This window comes from Lichenostomus cassidix, chromosome 3 (assembly GCF_008360975.1).
Source record: "Lichenostomus cassidix isolate B80296 chromosome 3, HeHo_3.0, whole genome shotgun sequence".
Taxonomy (NCBI): Eukaryota; Metazoa; Chordata; class Aves; order Passeriformes; family Meliphagidae; genus Lichenostomus; species Lichenostomus cassidix.
In genome coordinates, this window is record NC_139483.1 from 82,322,153 (window position 1) to 82,342,986 (window position 20,834).

A 20,834-nucleotide genomic window follows, 5' to 3' on the forward strand; every position below is an offset into this window, starting at 1 on the left:
GCAAGGCTACAAATCCTGCTGGAAAACCAGGCCTCTTAATCAGCTGGCTTTTGCCAAATCAGTGGACTTGCTATCAGAAAAAGCAAGCTGGAAGAGGTTGTTCTGAAATGAGTGAAAAATTTCAAAAGACCCAAAGATCCTGAAATCCTGAGAAGGAACCATTTAAAATGTTATCGTAAGATGTTTCAATATTGAGAACAAGTGCAGCTTTCTCCTGACTGTGGGACATCCATAATAAAAGGGCCTCAAAAGACTCACTGACTGCTCGTAATCACCAGCAGCATTCTCACTCGCAGGTGACTTCAGTACAGAATCAATGTTCATTAATGTTAGAAATTAAGAGCTTCCTATGATATGCTGCTCACTGTAGTTTCTTGTATCTAAAGCCTTTCTTCCCTTACATTTTGCCTGTCATTTGTGTATCCATAACAATAATAGTATCTATTTATAGCACTTCACAAGACATCTTTTCTTTCCTCCCCACTTTATCTTTTCCCTTGGTTTTATTTTAGGTATTGCAATTAAGAATTAAGAATCAAAGATGTGATAGATACAGACACAATACAGAATCAGACAGGCAGAAAGAAAAGTCTAAGGCAACCAACAGTAAGTCCTACACAAATCAATGAATTTACATAAATACATCCCATGAGGTCCATCCAGCTACAACCCTGTAAAATGCTCCTTGTTTCACTGATAAAGCATTAATCATCTGCTTCCATACTGTCCTGACTATAGATACATAGTGAGTGAAGAATATCTCTAGTTACTGAGGAACAAATGGCCTTGTCCCTCAATCTAAGAAGTACCTGTGTAAGATGAACTTCTAGTCACAGTCTCTCTGTAATAGAAGGGAATGAGATATAAAGCTGTGAATCTGAACTGCCACAGTATACCTGGGCACCTTCCCATGTAACCCCAGTAGCGAAAGATTCAGCTCTTGAGTCTTCTTTAGAAGAGTTTGCAATTGAAATTTTTGCTTTAATATAGGGGGTTTATTATGTAGATAGCATGACAGTGGCTAATTACATCACTAAAACAGGTGAGTCTCAGTCATCTCAGTTAATGATACGAGGTAAAGCACCCTTAAATGGAAGGGGAAAAGAAGGAGGAATGAGTGGCATTTCTCCCCAAGAAAAGCAAAAGTCACGGTCAAAGTTTAAGCCTCCAAATAATGTTCTATGAAGAGCACAAATACATGTACATATACAAACAGACTGCTTCCTCTTCAAAAGTATCTGACTGCAAGGCCTGAAAACAAGGTCTTCTGCTTCGTTGCAGAATTGGCAATATACAGCAATGAGTATTACAATCACCATCCTGCTGGTAAGTGTAAAAGCAATAAACTACAACCAACAGCCTGCTGAGCAGCCCTTACACAGGCACAAATTCATCTCAGAATGTAAGATTGGGAGGGATCAAAAAGATGAGCAGAACCAGAGGGAGAGAGATCACTCAGCTATTTCCTACATTCTGTTTGCTTTCGTCTCAGTGCCAACCCTGTTGCAGTCACGCAAAATCTCCCAACATGAGCGTATCTAACATGGGAACGCCTGCAGAAATGCTGGAACAGGAGACCTGGAGGCTGCAATCCACTGCATTCGCTCCAACAGACATTCAATCATACATGAAAAATGATACTTCAAGTGTCAACACATAAAAGTGGAAAAGCAAGGAAAAGAAGGATCCTATTATGAAGATGTCCACTACTATTCCCAGAGGGCTGGCTGGAACCCAAGAGATGTAGGAGGTTCACTGAGCAAAGCTGAAAGAGGAATGTATCAGGATGGAAAGGACTTCAGAAAGATGTGGAAGACTAAAGAATCTCACATTTTAAACAGCTTGGAAATTCTGCTCAAACTCTTTATCTCTTTGGGTCTAACAATGAAGTTTTCAGACCTATCAGGTTTTTTTTCATTTCAGAAAAAAGTGATTTAAAGATGGGATTTGTCATTACCACAATTAATAAATGTATTTAAAAGACAACTTTTCTTTGGCTTTGCCTTTATTCTAGGTAAATAAAACTGCTAAAAGAAATCATGCAGCAGTTTCGGCTAGCAATATGATCCCATCTTCTCACAAGCTTTTAGCCATAAATTAATTATATTTACTTCATATTCTGAGGTTACTTTTTCACATACTTGGTGAATTATGACATGTGAAATAAAGTGTGGTTTAAATTAAACTTCATGACAATCATTTCAAAAACTAAGTCTATAAAAATTATATCCTAAGCTAAAGATAAATTCAACTTGAAAATTGCACTTAAAAAAAAATCAGCGCAACAACTGAAAACAATTATTACAATAATACAGAAGACTTTTTAGATTGTGATTATTTTCTCTCCTAAGATTACAAATATTTCAGCATAATTACTGTTTTGGTATCCACAGTGTTAAAACTATGTACCTCAATTCAAAGCCTCAGAAACAAGTTATGAACATGATACTGCGTAAGTGACATTTAAGCCTATAATTTTCATTAGCATTGAGTTAACTGTAATAAACCCGCTATTGGAAAATTTCAGAGAATTATGGTACCAAAGCTCAGTCTTTAAAAAGTGATAGATTGCTTACAAACTTCAAAGTAGCTGTTTACATAAAACATATCTTCCTCCCCACTGTACTTTTCAACTAAACCATGTAGTAGGAAGGATTAAAAAAAAAATCATTTAACTGCTTTGACAGAAAATTGGAATCTTGATGAAAGCAAAATTTATTTTGAGCTGTGCCTTTTCCAAAGGAAATGTCAACAACTTTTCAAAAATCAAACAAAAAAGACTTAGAGAGAGTAAACAAAAGTTGAAAATGTCATCACAATGCCTTTTTAGGGGTGTAGCTCACAGGGGGCTGGTGTCACTGCTCTCTGAGAACCAGGCTCTCAGCATGGAGACTGACACGTGGCAAGTGTGGGACACCACAGATAGACACTGTGTGATCCAAAAGCCAGAGAGCAGCTGTGGTCTCCAAACTTTGTGATGTTCTCAAGTATCTCTCGATTAAAATACACAACAATTTCCAACTAAAATTTTCCAGCTTTTGATTTCTAGCACGAAGTTTACTTCTGACCAAGTCTAAAACTTGGGTGGGCAAAAAAGCCAGCCATGAGACAAAATGCCACTCCTTGAGTTCTACTAGGACACATCAGGTCAGGATGGTGTCACTGAAGATACATGGGATGAATACAGCTCACTCTGCTCACTGACTCATTTTAAACCTCTGTGCCTCAGGCAAAGGTCAGAAGTGTTTGCTCACGTGGTTTTATCAAATAAGAAGTAACAACCACCGAGGAAATCCATATGAATTGCCTTCTAAAATGCATTTTTCATCTGAAAAAAAAGCAATTATACAAAACCGACATTTTTTTCTGAGAAAACTTGCCCTTGTAAACAAAATAATTTGCTTTCCAATTCTGTCAGCCCAGAATAAAGAGAAAAAAAAGGGGGTTTTCTTCCAGTTCTCATGAGACAAACTGAGCAATATTTCAAACACCACACGCAGAGTCACAGATATCATTTTACTAGTAAGAGTTCTTAAAAATCTGACATCTTTCCTTTATGCATACAGACCTTTCCTCATAAATGATAGAGCTCTTGATCTAATATCCTCTCTCAGCTGCCTGGTTTTAGTCAGGTATTGCAAAACATAAATATTTGGAGCAAAATTGATCATATTCTGTTCACCACAGCCATAAGGCATCTTAATCAATGATGACAAACCATTGATAGAAGGCCCAAGTAAATCACCTGAAAGATAAAATTTAATCAAAATAAAGCTCATTGCAAATGAACGCACACCTCACACGTAAAGGGTAGTGTATTCTAAACTATGAGAAAATATGGTTTATGAGAAATGTTTCTACTAAACACCACTAACCAGGTAGAGAAGATGCTTCACCTTCTCATCAACTTTATGCCCACTGACCCAGCTCTCTATAGACCTTTTCAATTACAGAGTAATTTCAAACAGCCACTATTTTAAAAAACCCAAAAAACCCCAAACCAAACAAACAAAACCCCAAATAACCAAAATCTATTTATTCCAAGAAAATGTTTCAATAGCGGTATGTATTTGAAACTTCCTCTATTTCTTCTCTCACCTATAGCTATCAAAGCCTAAGTGCCACAGGAAACAACAATTAATCAGGTTTTTTATTTCATTCCGCAGACAGTGTAATTAGAACAGGATACTAGCAAACTGTGCGGGACCTTCCTGACTAAAATCCAACTCTCTAACTCTGAAAATACCTTGCAAACACCATATTACCATAAATTAAACAAATTAAAGGAATAAAACACTCCATCCATAGGGTCTCCCTATGTTTAGCCTAATACATGATGGTAAATTACTGTGGCTTAATGATTCAAACTATTTATATTGCAGTTAAATAAAAATTAATATCATAAGTAATTCCCTAATGATAGGCACAGAATAATTCTTACCAACAGCAGTGACCTGCACTCTCTCACTGTCGCTTACAACATCAGAAGGAAAAGTGAACTCCAAAGTTTTTGACACTGTTTGTCGTTTATTTCCAGTCAAATCCAAAAGGACTGTCTGAGAATACGTCTGTTCCAATCCTTCAGCCTATAAACATAAAGACAGGGTTTCTGAGTATCTTTCTGTAGTTGATCCTGTCCTGAGCAGGAAGGCTGTACTCCCTTCTAACCTCAACCATTCTCTGATTTTATGATTTTAAGCATTTATTGTAGGATGAGATGTACAAATGCCTACCACCTTCCACTGAAATGGAACCTAACATGAATCACTTAGACACCCAAAGCCAGGCAAGTCTTATCAGTGTCTGGTTTACCAGAAAATCCAGTGGTTAAAATTCCATCACCAGTAGCAAAGTACAGAAATGTTCATCTAAAGTAAGTTTTGAATGAAAGTCAGGTGTATGGCAAAACTGATTGCACTTATCTGAACAATTTACTTGAGGAACAAGCCAAGCTGCAGACTGTTTACCTTTACTAAAACTTTCTGGATGACAGCATCAGAAGCAGCAGATGATATTGCTGTCACTTTGATGGGTATCTCTCCCAGCTGCGTTGGCTTGATTGGGAATTGAACAGTTTTCCCATCTTCACTTGGTACGGATATAGACTGTTGATTTGCTGTAGCATTTATTTCATTGGATGTTAAAATAATTTCAAAAGCATCATTCATATCCAGAATCACAGTGACCTGTAAATACAATAATATTTGCAATACAAAGTGTTCATTTTAAACAGCTGCTTTCATAAGGTGCCACCTGTTTTGTGCAGAGAGAAATAGGTCTGCCCACTAAAGAAAATACTCCAGTTCCCACAAAAGAAAGACATGGTCTCCACCAGTGATAAAAACACTGCAATATCTAATAACATTCAATGATAAAGAGACTTATTTTACCTCAGCTTCTTCTTTCAAATAATTAAAGATGTTCACTTCCAAAATGAACTGCTCTCCTCTGATGACAGAGTATGGAAGGTTCAGGAAAATGAAAAAAGGTTGAAAAACTTCTATCTGCAAAACAAAATTAGTTGTGAACCCCTACAATCAGACACTACAAAGAAAATTACTATACAACTTGTCTTCTGATCACTTTTAAATTCAATGACAGAGTATGTTCAGTTGTACTCTACAGCTGACAAAATGTATTACTGCAGGGCTGAAACAGAAGGCAAAGATGCTTCTGAGCATTAGCACCTTCAGAGACACCATTCAGATGAGAGCTGCTGACAGTTTTGACACAGCAGTCCCAACAGAAGCAACTGAATTAGGACTAAGAGTCTATCATCTGGCAAGTTTGGAAGCTGTGATCTGTCCTAAGCTCTCATTGAGGTAACTGTGAATTGCTTTGAGTTCACAAGTAATGAATAATTAAGACCTTGTCAGTTGACCTGTCTTCATGTCAATACAATAGTAACTAAATAACTGATTAACCCAAATTTTCTAACTCAAGACCTTACAATGATTTTTTTTTATTTTATAAGATTAATCTTGGCATAAGTTCTTTAGTTATACTTCTAAAAATATGTACTTTATTAATTAAAATAAAAACTTCAGAAATATACCAGCAAGCATTTCTTTTATCTGTGGACAGGTTTTGGGAAAAAATCTTGGCTCTAAGAAGTCAGTGGTAAGCTCTCATCAAGCTGAATGGGATCAAAATTGCACTGTTTATGAACATCTGTACAGTAAGAATGGTTGAGACATATCCTTTATTGAAATGTCAACTAAAAATTATTTTAATTTCATTTCATTTAAAAAGATCTTCCAGGTGTTTTGAATCTCAGATACGAAAATCCCTCACCTTTTCTTTTCTAGCTAGCAAATATTTTAAAAAGAAAAAGTTGTTTGCTAAAGCCATTAGTGTCAGAAGCTTCTTTAGATATTAAACATTAGAGAAGTTCTAATGAAGACTTTTTTGGTTAGTTCATAGTAAAGATTTTCCCTCTGTACCTATTTTCTTTGTCTTTTTTGTTTTACTTTTCTTTAAAATCGATGTTTTACACTCAGGAGTATGCCAGTATACTACAATAAAATACAACTGAGTAAAATTATTGATACTGTGTAGTAGAAATTAAAAAAAAAATATGATGCAAAGCAGAACATGACATAAATCATGCATATGTCATTTATTTCCCCCATTACATTTTTCATGTCTTTCTTTTACTTGCCTCTCTGTATGGTACTGATTAACATGTTTCAGTCATATGGAACTCTAAGCGCAACCTAAATGTCCCAACAATGGTGAAGTACTGAACAGTGCATGGGAATGATAAGAGCTAAATAATAATCTCAACATCTGTTCTATTTGCAGCCTTCTCACATTTGAGGATGAGAGTCCAAGTGTGTATTTCCATTCAGTTTTAATCAGAAAACTATTCCTCTTTCTGGCCCATCTCTACCAAGCCAAGTGAAAGAAACAAGAATCAAGATTCCTGTCTCAAAGAAGCCTTAGCCACAAAACCCAGATCAAGCTCCAAATTCTGCAGTGCAGTTAAGATCAGGATGTTCAAAGCACATGCTCTGTGTCTAGTATAGCAGCCAACTATGAAATCTGGACCTAAATCTCAGCTTGGATCTCAAAAGTCACCCCTCCCCAAGAATTTGAGGGCATGAGAACTTAACTGGGTAGTTGGCTGTCTCCAAGCTATGCCTGCACTAGTCCAGAAACCAAGACGGAAATCTGTGACCCAGTACTACAGTCTCAACCCGTCTAAACTTAGGGACTTCAAATGGAGTTGTCTCTAATAGGAACTTAGTTTCTCTAGGATCTTTATATAATGAATGGAAGGACAACCACCTTCAGAAGATTATGCTATGCATATAAAACACTAGCTAAATGAGACTTCAAAAATTAATTCCTTTTTTAACAGGCAAAACAACTCTCTTTAAGTAGATGTTTCCTTGAATACAGAGAGATCCTGCACTTGTACACTGGGAATCTCAGGTTAAAGAGCTAAGCTGAGGGGTGTTGAATTTAACTTAAATTGTTAAACTCCTCGAACACTTGAAAGCACAAGAAGAGCCTTGGAAGACAGGAATTTAGGAGCAAGAAGCACCTCATCCCATGGCTAGCTTTCAGTGTCAACTCTGCTCCTCAAGCTGAGTCATCTAAAACTTAGCACCTATGACAGAATGGTTGTGCTGGGAGAGACCTCTGGATAGCATCTAGCCCAAGCCCCCTGCAGCTTTACCTAGAGCAGGTTGTACCTGTGTTTACTCCAGCACTGCTTTTGACAGATAAAAAAGCAATTTAGTCTTAAACCAAATCTCCTTAAATCTCCTCCTGGGGCAAGCGTTGGCCATGAGTGTTAGCAGAGCAGCAGACAACATTCCTCTCACATCCCAGCCAGTCTGTGCAAACCTCACTGCATGCATTGCCAACTCATGGAAAGCACTCTGGGACAAAACCAAGAAAACGTGGAACACTGTTCCCAAACAGTCATTCCCCCTTCCTACATACAAAGATTCTGAAATGGGCACATCTTGGAAATATTCTAACAAAAAAAATTGCTCCAACAGAAATAGGCCTCCAAACATCCATGTGGAGTCTTAAGATATCTGTATGAGCAGGAAGGGAAGACAGATACAGCATCACATATGTCTTCAGTAATGATGTTTTCTTAACAATTTGAATACACAAGGCCTCTCAATCTCTTCATTAGTATAAGGAGATGCTGCTGTTAAAACGAAAATACAGCTTCCAGCAACAAGCTACAGTGTTACGAGCCTTAAAGGAGAACTCTCTAGGTACCTCCACTGGAGCAGTTGTCACTCCAAGACCACCGTTTTCAGAGATCACAAAAGCACTGGCTACCCAGGATGTGATGGTATCAGGTGCAATGGCATCCATTGTGGTTTCTGTGTCAGATCTGATGGCAGAAGGGGAGAGCAAACTTTCAACACCATCCATTTACAGACATCAGTAAGTAGGCACATATGTTCAAAATGCATGAAAAATTATGTCCAAATTTCTGGAAAGAAAAGCTGGTAGTTTTCCATTTTTCTTTTTCTAACCATTTAGAAATACTCTAAAACAATCCCAGATGATGGTTGCTTCCTGAACTTCTCAGCTGTAAAAGAATATAAGATTTGTTCTTCATGACACAGGTCAGATTTCACCACCATTTGTCAGTTTGAACTACCCATTGAATGAGGTGCAGATAGGAATAGATTTCCCTTTCTGGGCTAATCACCATTTTTTTAATGTTCTGTAGAGAAAAAGGCTAGGTTTCCCTATCTGTTATCTCCCCATCTGTAAAAGCAAGAGTTTCTTTTGTCCCCATGCTTTTTACCTAGTTTCTATTGAAACTCCTAGGCCTTCAGTAAGGCATAGTCCTCTCCCGTGCTGTTGAACTCATTTTTTCGCTCTTCAATCTCACTTGTGGCCTCTAGGTGGTAGCAGAATATAAAAAATGCCACATTTTTCAGCAGCACTGAAAAATCATCAGTTCTCCAGCACTGATGCAGAATGCCACTGAAACCTCCAAAATAAAAACGGCAAATGCAAATAGGTTTCCATTTGCTTCTAATTATATACCTCATTTTAGTGTCGATCCAAAGCCAAGTCTCTGGAAAATGTGTCCTCACATAGAGATTGTTGAAATCAGGAGGTCCGTTTTTTGATACCGGCATATCATCACCGAAACCATCCTCTATAGGTATCATTCCACCATCTACAAAAAAAAAATACTGTCCTACCTACAAATATCTATATTTAGAAAACTCAAATAAATACCGATAAAAAAAATCAAATTAATACATTGTTTGGAATTTAATCTATAGCTCTGTTACATATCATAAAACTACTCTGTGACAACTTAGGAACTTTTTTATTTTAAGAATAAAAAAAGTTTCACAGAAACAAATTTCTACGTGGCCTCTCTGGAGTGCTTATGGAACTGGTGTAATTTGGCTACATATGACAAACCACTGCAATACATATCAATTGGAACTGTAAATGAAAATTCCACTCACCCTCAGGCCTTTAAGGGGTAATGCCACTGCAGTAAAAAAGGAAAATTTCTAAAAAGCTAATTGTATGAATTTTATATGTCTTGAACCTTTTGAATGGTAATGGTTTGCAAGGCTGGATGCAACCTGTATGCAGCACAGTAAGAAGACATAATTGGGGCCCTAACCCATGGACCTCCTTCCCCACTCAGTAAATTAGATTTGACTACGTTTGTTGTATTACTTACAAAGAAAATGTTCCTTATCCTCCTCAAGAATTGCATCAGTTGATACCCAAAGGCTGCATTTCTGGATAAAATTTATACAGTATATCTCAATACAGGACATTCAGGACATCAACAGTGCTTATCTACTTTCTTTTTCTCTTCTTTCTTTTTAAGTAAATAAAGTCATAGAGCAAGCATAGAACTAAAGCAAATAATATACAGAACCAACAAACTGAGATTATATGAATCTGGATATTGCCATAATGACTGAAAACTTTTCAGAGTGAAGACTATATCAAGCATAAAGCAACCTGTATTTATGGAAGTATAAATATATTTCTTGGCATTCAGAGTATTACATCTTGATAAAATTCACAATTTGAAACTCAAATAAGCCATGAAAACAGTACATTGTCTATAGCTGCAAAAGTTAGAAAGTTCACTTTTTTTTAGCAAGTGATGTGCAAATCACTAAACAGTAAAAAAATAACAGCCTAGAATTATGAAAAAAAAAGTACCTGAAATACACCATAAGAACCTCTGACCAGGGGGAAATACTGCACAGTGCTGTATAAATTGAGCTCATGGAGGACCTGAGACAAAAAAAAAAATCATCAGAAGACTGAATGCCAACTCACAGTTTTAAGAACTTTCACTGTTGCTAATTCATACAGCTGTACCACAAACTGTAGCTTGCTTAGCATTCACGCCGAAAAGAAAAGAACACGTGACAGGATGAGGGGGCTTAGGATGCAGTGGTTTTATGGTTAATGAAAGAGTGACCAAGACTGTATATAAGCCTAGAAGAGAACCTACAGCCCATTGACATTTTATGGTTTTTTCCCTTGAGCACTTTAGGAATGATACATATTGTAAGCTCTTTCAAACTGTTGATGCAGTAGAGTTTCTGCAAGTAAAGGGAATTAAAAAATATGAATAATTTATTCTGCCCCCCCAGTAATAAAAATTCTTTATATAATTAATTTTAAATAGCACAAAGCACAAATCACTAGGGTTTTTTTCTGACTTCTCTGCTTTTTCTGAAAGAAGAAACTGCCAAGTCTTAACAGTTTATCAAATGAAGAACAATGAAGTATTGATTGGAATTGGATATGCTATGCTTATTACCTTTTAAACCTTACAGTCTTTGCTGCTCATCTTACTTGCAAAAGTAAAAAGTATTTGCATAATTGCATAGGCTAAAAGTCATGCTCAGCATATCATCAGTAACATTTCCACAAATATACATCTTTCATACGCACAAAAATGAAAACCTTTTTTCCCCATACTTACAGAATCTTCTGTTATGTCACTACTTTCTCCCAGAAGCTTTGCACTTTTATCAACAACTGAAAGTCCAATTACTGATCCTGACTCTGGTGTACTGATTTTAAGGGAGACTTTCTCAGATGGCTTGACCTTATCTTTGCTCCAAGAGATTTTAATCTAGAAAAAGTAAAACACAGCACTGATTTAAACTATACAGTGATATTCACAGCCGTTAACAACTCCCAGGAAGTATTTTTTTTAGATTATTTGGCTATAATTAAGACCCTGAATTTGCTTTTCCTGGGACCTTTGGGATGCTGGGGACCTCTGCGAGTCTTTTTCCTAGGACTTTTGGTAACATGGATAAATCATGAAGCAAATGGTGACATTTTTCATGCAGCAGGACAAAAAGGCTCCTAACCGATGTCTGGTTACAAATATTAAAGTCTTCAGAGAAGAAAAAGAATTTGAACCTATCCAGCCTTTGGATGGTCTCACCTATAAAAGTTCTAGTGACGCTCTTATTTGCACAAAGGACCAAATCTCATCCTGGTAAGTAAGCTGGAAAAAAACAATTCATTGATGCAATAGGTGTTTTCCCTAATTACACTGGTATTATCAAAAGTATTTTGAAAGACTTGCACAAACCTCAGATTAGATCCTCAATAAAAAACTTTGTAATTACAATCTTATGATCTAAAACACTATTTGCCACATAACACCCAGACAGAAACATGGTCTCAGACTCAAGTTCAATACAATTACCTTGTCATCCAAAGCAGGCTGGATGGGGACAGTGAGAGCATCATTTATAACCACTCCAAGCTCATCTACATAGAATACAAGTATAGATACCAAAGGAGCCCAGGAATTTTCTGCTGTTAAAGTGAATGTTTTTGTATCCTTTGTGCCAAAAGCCATAATTTGTTCCTTAGATAATACCTGAAAGGAAAAAAAAAACCAAACACTCAATCTGTTGATATCTCAGTATGTCATAACCTCAGCAATTAGTTTTACAAGTAGCTGCTGAAGAAGAGACACATAGCTGTGATATTTTTTTTTACCAAGTGTCTGACCAGTTCTGTGAAAATAGGCATGGAACAGGTATGTACTGTAATATTTAAATATTAGAAATAGATTTTTTTCTAATGTTTTAATTCCTGTATCACTATGGACCAGTAAAGAACTATAGCAAGTATACACATGCTAGAAGAACATAAAAATATGACAGTAATAGGGTTGGCTCACGTGGGTCATCTGTAACAGCATTTGAGTTTGGATTAGGCACATATATTTTAAAAGCAAACCTCCAAAACATCCATACTTAGAACACTTTGTTTGCATCATGGAAGAGTGTGAGCTGGGGTCAAGTAATGTGTTCCAGTTAAAAGTAGGCATTTGTTTTAACATCAGATTAGAGCTAGTATGAAACTACCTCAAAATACCAGGATTTTGGGTCCATAGCATCAATTTTTTATTGTCCCTGCTGGATCATACACTTACTAATGAAGACAGAGGTATGAAAGGCAGTTCCCTTCCCTTGGTTGCATGGATCTGATTTATTTTAAACCTTCTAGAGAGTGTTTCTATTTTAGGAAATGCATATGAATGCCCAAATTGTATATGGCTTTCCTAATTCAGTTTACTGTTGAAGTCTGTGAAAGAAAAAGAATCCTAGCTACCATGATCACTACGGTGCAGACTGTGAACAAGATAGGCATGTGTTAAAGACAGGATGGGAAACTTATGATGGTATAGATAATAAATCTTTCAATTCAGATCCTGCAAGATACAGTAGTGCAGCTGAGCAATTAAACAAGCCACTACCCAAGACACTTATTTTTAAATGCTTCCTCTGAATTTCCCTTGTTAACAATGCCTCTCTGTCCACTCAACCATCTGTTTCCTCAGCTAACAGCTCTTCTGACCCTGTACCCACAGGCTCAGCCTCACAATCCTGAATCTGCACACAGGCTCCACCAGGCCCCTGCTTCCACCTGCATCTGCAGGACCTGCTGACAAAGCTGCAGTTTGGGCTACTCCAGGGACATCCCTGCTCCTTCTCCCACTGCAGATGCTCTGCACAGTCAGAAACAGTAGTGCTCTCACTGTTGTGCCTAGTCTCACATCTGCAAGCAGAGATAACTCAACACCCAGATCAGAAAAGCACTTTTTCCAGAAGCACCTCCTTACAGTGCCAAGGACATTCAAACCTGATAGAAAAACAGAGCTCTCTTTCAAAAAGGACCATCTTAGCGGAAAGGAAGTTTTTGGGCCTCCTCTTTCACAAAGCACAATAAAAAAATGCTGAATCTCTCTAATGTTTCATCACATTCCACTCATTAGAGTATTTCTCAAGTCAGTAAAAGTCATCTTGGATTGTCCCCATATGTAAAACCAGTAACTTACCAGATAGTGGTACTCTCTCACTGGCTTGTTGCTTGCAATGCTCAGCTCAAAAGGCTTCCCAGCCTAGGAAAAGCACATGATACATATGGATCAGTATGGAAACATGATGAGTAACTTGAACAGTTTTTATTGTGGTGAATTTTGTCTCAGACTGTACCTTTATATCCTGGCTCTTTGTTTGAACCTGGAGATAAGTCTGACTGGGGGAGCTGAACACATCATAAACACCTATGTCAGTCTTACTGCTGAGGAACTCTGCCTGTGAGACAACGCAAAAAAACCCTCTTAACAAAACAGCAAAATCTGTGATGTTCTTATATATGGTACTGCTTACAAGAGCATGGTAGCCTTAGTAAAAGACTGCTTCATGCATGCTTTGGGTATCTGTTTTTTTCTTCCTTTGGTATTTGGTGCAATTATTAGATCTCATTTGACAGGATCTGTCTCTTTCTTTCCAGCTGCAACATGAATATGAAGTAACAAAAATAACAACAGGTGACATGTCAGCTATTGCAGGTTGCAGCCCACATGATTTGGTGTGTCAATGGTTCAAAGCAACGTTACAAAGCAGTACCTGGACTCTCAGAGTTTTTGTATCAGACAGGATTGGAAACTCAACATCAATTACTCCATTTTCTGGGACTGTGTAGTTCAGGACATGGACTGTCAGATTTCTCTCCTCTGTTGCCTCATTTTCCAGGTGAGAAAATGAAGTGTGATGGAAAAGCAGGTCTGACTGTTGTGCAGTGATTGTTACAAGATTCTGCCTCTCTTCAGCTGTCAGCTGGCTGCTATCAGAACGTGACACCTTTAGCTAAAACAAAAAGAAAGAAAACACTTATCAAACCCATCGAACAGGGTAAAGCTAAAATGCACAACACAACACATAATATATTTGCACTCACATGACAGCAAGAAAACAAAGGCTTCCTCAGATTTCTCACACATCAGTAACTTTATTTTTGTTCCCTAGTAAGCACTGCAAGTAGGCAAGTCAGGCAAGAACAAAATCATTCTTAACTCCAGGGAATAAAAGAGAAAAAGCAAAGTAGATGAAAAGGAAAGGAGATATGGTGCATTTCAGCTCTTCTTCTGGTTGAAAACGTTTGTGTCTCTGGTAAATTACACACAACCTACAGCCTGAATATTTAATTTTATCATTTGTAGTTCACCATCACAAGAAAGACAACCTAACATGTATATCACATGTGGGAAATGAGTCAGATGAGCTGAGGTGGTGCTGAGTCAGATGTGTTTATGAATTCATCAAATGAGTTGAAGGCTGAAACAAGGCCCAAAATGGACAGCATGCAACTTCTTCACTCCATCATACATCAATCAACACTACAACTTACATTAACCTTTATGCCTCAACTCAAGCAGATTTTCATCCAGTAAAAACATTCTTATTCTGCATTATACACTACAAAAATCAACTTTTATATTTAAAAGCACTGAACTAACATCTCCCTTTTCTTTTTCAGTCCATAGATCTGTCACTGCATTACCTCTCCTCTTCAGCCATTACTTTCCTATTCTCTCTCTGAAGAGCATATGCAGATTTCCACTTATTATCAACAGCACCAGCTGTTTACTCACACTTCTCTGGGAGCATAACTGATATTTTCCTCTCTGCCAGCTGCAAGAATTGCCAGATGCCTTAGCTACCTCTCAATCAGCTCATCTTTGGAAGAGGAGAAAAAAAACAGGTGGATTTGAACTGGGATGCTGGCAAGAAAAATTAAAAGCACAAAAACAAAAGCCCAAATGATCAGGCTTGCACAAAGCTGCATCTTGAGCCAATCTACTCCAGAAGAGTATATTCAGCCTAAATCACCGCTATTTAGGTCTGATTTCTATATAGTAAAGGCTCAAGAATTGTAAAGTTGATTCCCCCTTTCAAGAAAATGCAGTGATACAATATGCAACCTCTGCTAAATGTAGAAATACTGAATGCAGATTGGGGACAGAATGAGGAGCATGAAATTCTGTGAGTGGACTGTGGCTGGCATGAGAAAGAAGGCAGAAACAACACTTTCACTTGAGAGTGATGTGGTTTGATGAATTTAAACTGAATTATGCAAAAGCTGCTTAAATATATAAATGCACTGTATAAAGTATATATTTGTGTATATATGCATATATATATACAGTTAGATATACAAAGGAGGTTTGGAACTCAATAACTAATCTGTTGTTTTAAAGCACAGTCACCTAATGGAAAAGAACCAGCTAGGGAAGGTTTCTCTTCCATAAGAATGCTGACAAACTGTACTCAAATATATCCTGCCAATACTACAGCATTCCCTGCCATTTTATCCTTTTCTAGAACAAATGCCTCCAAGTTTAGAATTTGCTGATATGTATTGTGAAAAAAGAGGGAATTTAAAAACAAATCTGTGAAGTACACTTAAAAATCCAAGGCAAACTTTGCTATCTAAGCATACAGAAGTCACATTTGTTTATGCACAGTTGATAATCAAACAAAATCACTTACAGTAGCTATGAAGTTCAGAGAAGGCTTTATAACTCTAGAGTAGTCCAGAAATTCAATGAAATAGTCACTTTGCTTTGGAAATATGATGGCACTTGAATTTTGGGAGATTCCTGTTGAATAATTGTATGTGTTTAGACAACATGCATTTAACATACATATTACTTAAGCAGCAATACAATTTACTGCCCATGATTTTTAAATAATTTTATCATATTTTTCACCATTTCCACTCCTATCATTCTACATCCTTCTAGCTGAGCATCAGTACAATGGTGGTATATGTACTAGTACTGCTTGTCACAATGCTCCACTCACAAAAACATATAGGGCTCCATTCACAAAAACTACGTCAGAATGACACAAGGAAGGAACTTACTAAATCCCAAATCAGCCAGCTTCACCTTGCTGGGTATTCTACAGAAAGTCTGTAATGAAATCTAGTCTCTGGGACAGGCAGAAGTTTTGCACAAATTATTTTTTTCTAACGTGAGAGGTGCAGTGGAACATGAACTCAAAAAAACCCCTCAGTTTGTAAATCAGTCCAACTAGAAGAGGCTAGACAGTGGACAACGTAGGACCAGGGAATTCTTTCTTCTAATATGGCTTACAAATACACAAGTCAGGTAAGTTTAATCATAAACTTATCTCTGTGAAATTCAAGCTAATGTTAGCAATTCTTAATGCCTGCTCTTCTCATCAGAAATGATCAGTCATTGACTTTAAGCTCTGATCAGAATGTATTTCTTGGTTATTTAGTAAGTCATTTAGCACAGAACTCTATTCAATCTAGTTAACAGCTGGGTAAACTACTTAATTTCTAGGCAAGCAACATTCAGATAACATATCTGCATGTGGATGGTGTGTGCTGACATCAGTACATGATACTTTTCTAGTGCTCCAAGCTCTTCCACATGGCAGTAAGGCCTTCCAGCACCACATACTCTGTACTTCTCTCAGAAGTACTTCTTCTGTACTTCTCTCACACAGCCACATACCTGTGAGTGACTCAGTCACCACCGCGATCATTTCTATCGGCTCTGTGTAGTCACTGTCACCTCGGTGCCACGACTGCTCAGCATTCAAGTTTTGCAACATAAGCTTGTTACAGGTTACATTCGCAGATCCATTTATCTGCAATGTAGGAAAAGATAACTGTTGAGCCAGAAAAGCCAAGGACACGTTTCCATTTACAGTAGCTTATTTCTGGTTAAGTCCTGCAGCTCTCTCCCTATACAAGTTTTGGAGTGTATACACCAGAAAATTATGAACACGGACCCTTTATTTTTTCACTGTCAGCAACCATTTTTATTCAATGCAGTACAAGTTCACCACCTTTTTAGAGGTAACAATGCTTTATGGAAAAAGGTACCTTTTTTTCTAATGTCTAGAATTATCCAATTCTACATGACTAGCAAAATGGTACCTAAGCTTTACAGAATAATACTGTAAACAGGTTCCCGCCTGAGGAGAGGGGTACACCCTATTCAACATCTGAGATCAGAGTTTCTGTAGACTAAGTGCTGCTGAAGGAACTGAAGTCAGACAGCAGCTGAAGTCAGCAAACAGAAGATTATAGTCACCTCATGTAGCAAAAACTCAACCTTTTTTAAACACAGAACACATCTCAAAAGTAAAATGTGTGATTTTACAAAAAGAATGCAATGAATCTATCACATCTTTTAAGTCTTCAGATTGAAACTCCATGTCTTTTTAAATTTCATGCTTCAGGTTACAACTACTGCCTAGCTTAAATGTAATTGCTGGCAATTAGTAGGCAAAATGCTTTGGTTTCTACCATGCTAGAGCTCCACCTAGACAACTGAAGTGTTCTCCTCTGGCCTTATGACAAAGGGCTCAGTGTGCAAGGGCTGACATAGGGCCAGGGAGCACACCTGGGCATGACTCCTCCTGCACATAGGCGGCTCCTGGAAAACTTCTCTACCTGGGTCAACTGGTACTCTGCAAAGTAACTTCCAGGCACAGGTAAAGGGAGAACAGGTGCCAAGTATCATTCCCAACAAGCAGTCTGAATGTAGGTGTTTTAGGCTGGAAATAAAAGAGAGTTTAACGCTCTCCATGAAAGTCATTCCACAGACCATGCCAGCTGAACTCAGCATTCAGGAATGGTTCCAGGCATCATTTAACTCACAAAAGGACACAGATTTAACAAACTGCTAAGGGACAACTCACCTCCATTGTTGTTGTTATATTTCTCTTGTTTGTCCAGTAAGAGACAGAAAGGCAAGTCACTGTTACAGTTCCCTTCACTGGCTTTCCATATGTGTACCTGAAACACATCAGGCAAAATCAAACATGCCACCCTACAGGGCTTGGGCTCCTGAAGAGCTCTCAAGGCAAAATATCCTACTAAAATATTATTCTGTGGTTTCAAACGTGGTAGAGCACATTTCTACTTTGAAATATGGGAGTTTGCAATACTGAGACCAGTTCATCAAAACTAAAGCTGGAAGCCCAAAACCTGGAGAAGACACACAGTGCTGCTCTTTCCTGCACACAAGCTCTACAAACGCATTAAAATTATTATGGGCTGTACAATGTATAAAAGCTAACTATAATAGGCTAAAAAGCTGGAAGCAAGTTATTGAACAGAACACTGATGTAGCATTGTAACTAATGTCCAGTAGAGTCAAAATGGAATGTGGGAAGTATAAGTATGTTGCTTACCAAATGCTGCTAACACAAAATGAGATATCTCCAGAGATTTGCTACTAATTATTACTAATTATTTAGTAATCAGTCTCAAGAAATCATTGCAAAGAATCTCCAGATGTGGCAAATCTGTAAACTGTAACATACTCCCTTCTTAGGATGACACTAGCAACTTGCAGTCACTGAGCAGCAATAAAATAAAGATTTTGTTTAAATGTTTCAAAGTTATACTTCAGAGAAACCATGACATTATCAGACAGAGACAGAGAAGCAAGGGCAGGGAAGAACAACATGGGGACAGACAGGACACCTAAAATAATTCTAGTCCTCATTAGTAATACATTTGGAAGTGATAACTTTAAAGTACTTTAAATCATTATACAGCCACTTAAGTACTATCAAAGCTGAAAAGCAGACAGAAAGAAAAATGAAACAGCGTAGTTACAAGAATAACTCTGATAACGCTGTCGTGCATTTGAACTCAGCCTTTCTAAGCAGACCTAATCACAGCAATAAACTGCCATTAACCTTGAAATGATACTGCCATTGAGCAGCATCCCTGTACTTAATTTACCCTAATAATATTCCAGAGATGAAAAAGGAAAAGGGTTTTATGACATCTACAAGTGTAAGGGGAGTATAAAATCTTTGTTATAAAGAGGCATTACACCTATGAAAAGAGTCACCAGTAATTCAGTCATTCTCTATAAATAATTTTGATGTATCAGTAAAACTTTGTCACTGCTGGGATTCAATCTCAGATGATTCACTGGTATCAAAGTATGAATTTATCACAGCAGACAGGTACACTTTCAAGTATCTGATGAGTATACCAAATGAAAGATTCAAGTACCTTCTGGAAAACCAAAACAACTTAAGAAACCAAATATTAGTTGGCATATTATGGATTCCAAAAGCAAAGCAGAAGGGGAAAAAAAAACCAACAAGGAAATCATTTTATAAAACTGCCCCTTTTAAGATTCACAGAATCATAGAATGGTTTGAGATGGAAGGGATCTTAAGGGTCATATAGTTCTAACCCCTTGCCATGGACAGGGATGTCACCCACTAGATTAGGTTGCTCAGGGCCACATCCAACTTGCCCTTGGTAATTTATAATGTCAGGTTGCATGGACTCTACGGAACTAAGTGTTTTCTCAAAGTCCAAACATTTAATTTAAATAGCTTGCTAAACAATCATTTCTGCATTTCACTTACAAGTGAAGTGCTTCTTCAGAAGGCATATATTTTAAGGCATTAGATAACCCATTAAATACACTTGATTTTGGTCTTCTTGGATAGATCTATCCGGTAGTTCTATCTGGCTCTCATCGTCAAAAATAAAATTAATTTCTATTTAAGATTAATGCACAGTAAATTTTTGTCTAGATATTCGGTCATCTGAAAAATAAAATACTATTTACACAGGAGTCTACACTGAAGCCTCTTCTGAATTTCTCAAGAGCTTTTAATTCTTTACCCATTTACAGGTATAGGTATTTTGATAGGTAGGAGAAACCTATACTTGAAATCCACCATGTTGATTTATTGGAACAAGAAGAGTGTTCATAGAAGTTCACCTAATTTTCTGAGTAGTCTAATAAAATATAGTTACTCCACCTACAGACCTTAATGTGGTAAACTGGAGACTACCATAAAAGAACCGTAAGAAAAAAACAAAAAAAATGCATAATACATATTACAAGCAAGAAACTTAAGAAATTTTCAAATAATCTAGCTGAAAATGTATGGCTATAGTCTAGAAGTGTGTTTACCAGACCAAAAGAACCTACTAGAAGTCTGCAGATCTTTTGAACCTTGTTACAACAAAATCCAGTAACTAGAAACAGATACTAGCCAACCAAGTTTGAGTAGATGGGGCTTTATTACCATTCTAAATATAAGTTTTTGCTTTGACACTTAGAGACCCACAATAAGTTTCTTAAGAGTGAGGGTGACAACAACATCAGTGATTTACTTACTTAGCAGAGACAACACCAGTTACATCTTCATCTCTCAAAGAGTAGTATAATGGTGTTGTTATCATGACATCAAATTTTGGTAAAACTAAAAAAAAATATATCACAGACGGCATTAAATTCACAGAGGGAATATATTTTTTTTTAAGGAATAAGGGTAGAGCATGTAATTTGATAAAGACTACTAGTTTCCTAAGTTTCCAAATATAAGGTAAGATGTACTTTTAACCCAATCCCCAGCTTTTTGCTGAAAGAACAAAGCATCATAAAAGCAGCCTGCACATAAGCTTGTAAGTCTGAAATATAAAACATTTAGCTTATTCAGCCTTTACAGAATCAT

General features: G+C 37.2%; 1 protein-coding gene across 1 annotated transcript in view; it reads right to left on the reverse strand.

Moving 5' to 3' along the window:
• The window catches only part of CD109 (CD109 molecule), a 75,683-nt gene that overhangs the window by 28,930 nt on the left and 25,919 nt on the right, over nucleotides 1-20,834 (reverse strand). Inside the window, exons 7-23 of the mRNA XM_085056490.1 lie at nucleotides 20,498-20,582; nucleotides 18,036-18,132; nucleotides 16,841-16,976; nucleotides 15,846-15,955; nucleotides 13,923-14,162; nucleotides 13,506-13,607; nucleotides 13,349-13,411; nucleotides 11,705-11,881; nucleotides 10,964-11,116; nucleotides 10,189-10,263; nucleotides 9,692-9,752; nucleotides 9,031-9,166; nucleotides 8,245-8,362; nucleotides 5,391-5,504; nucleotides 4,968-5,186; nucleotides 4,442-4,586; nucleotides 3,569-3,745 (exon numbers count right to left, since the gene is read on the reverse strand). Coding sequence (XP_084912616.1) covers nucleotides 3,569-3,745; nucleotides 4,442-4,586; nucleotides 4,968-5,186; nucleotides 5,391-5,504; nucleotides 8,245-8,362; nucleotides 9,031-9,166; nucleotides 9,692-9,752; nucleotides 10,189-10,263; nucleotides 10,964-11,116; nucleotides 11,705-11,881; nucleotides 13,349-13,411; nucleotides 13,506-13,607; nucleotides 13,923-14,162; nucleotides 15,846-15,955; nucleotides 16,841-16,976; nucleotides 18,036-18,132; nucleotides 20,498-20,582 — 2,208 coding nt within the window. The remainder of the gene's footprint in view (nucleotides 1-3,568; nucleotides 3,746-4,441; nucleotides 4,587-4,967; nucleotides 5,187-5,390; nucleotides 5,505-8,244; nucleotides 8,363-9,030; nucleotides 9,167-9,691; nucleotides 9,753-10,188; nucleotides 10,264-10,963; nucleotides 11,117-11,704; nucleotides 11,882-13,348; nucleotides 13,412-13,505; nucleotides 13,608-13,922; nucleotides 14,163-15,845; nucleotides 15,956-16,840; nucleotides 16,977-18,035; nucleotides 18,133-20,497; nucleotides 20,583-20,834) is intronic.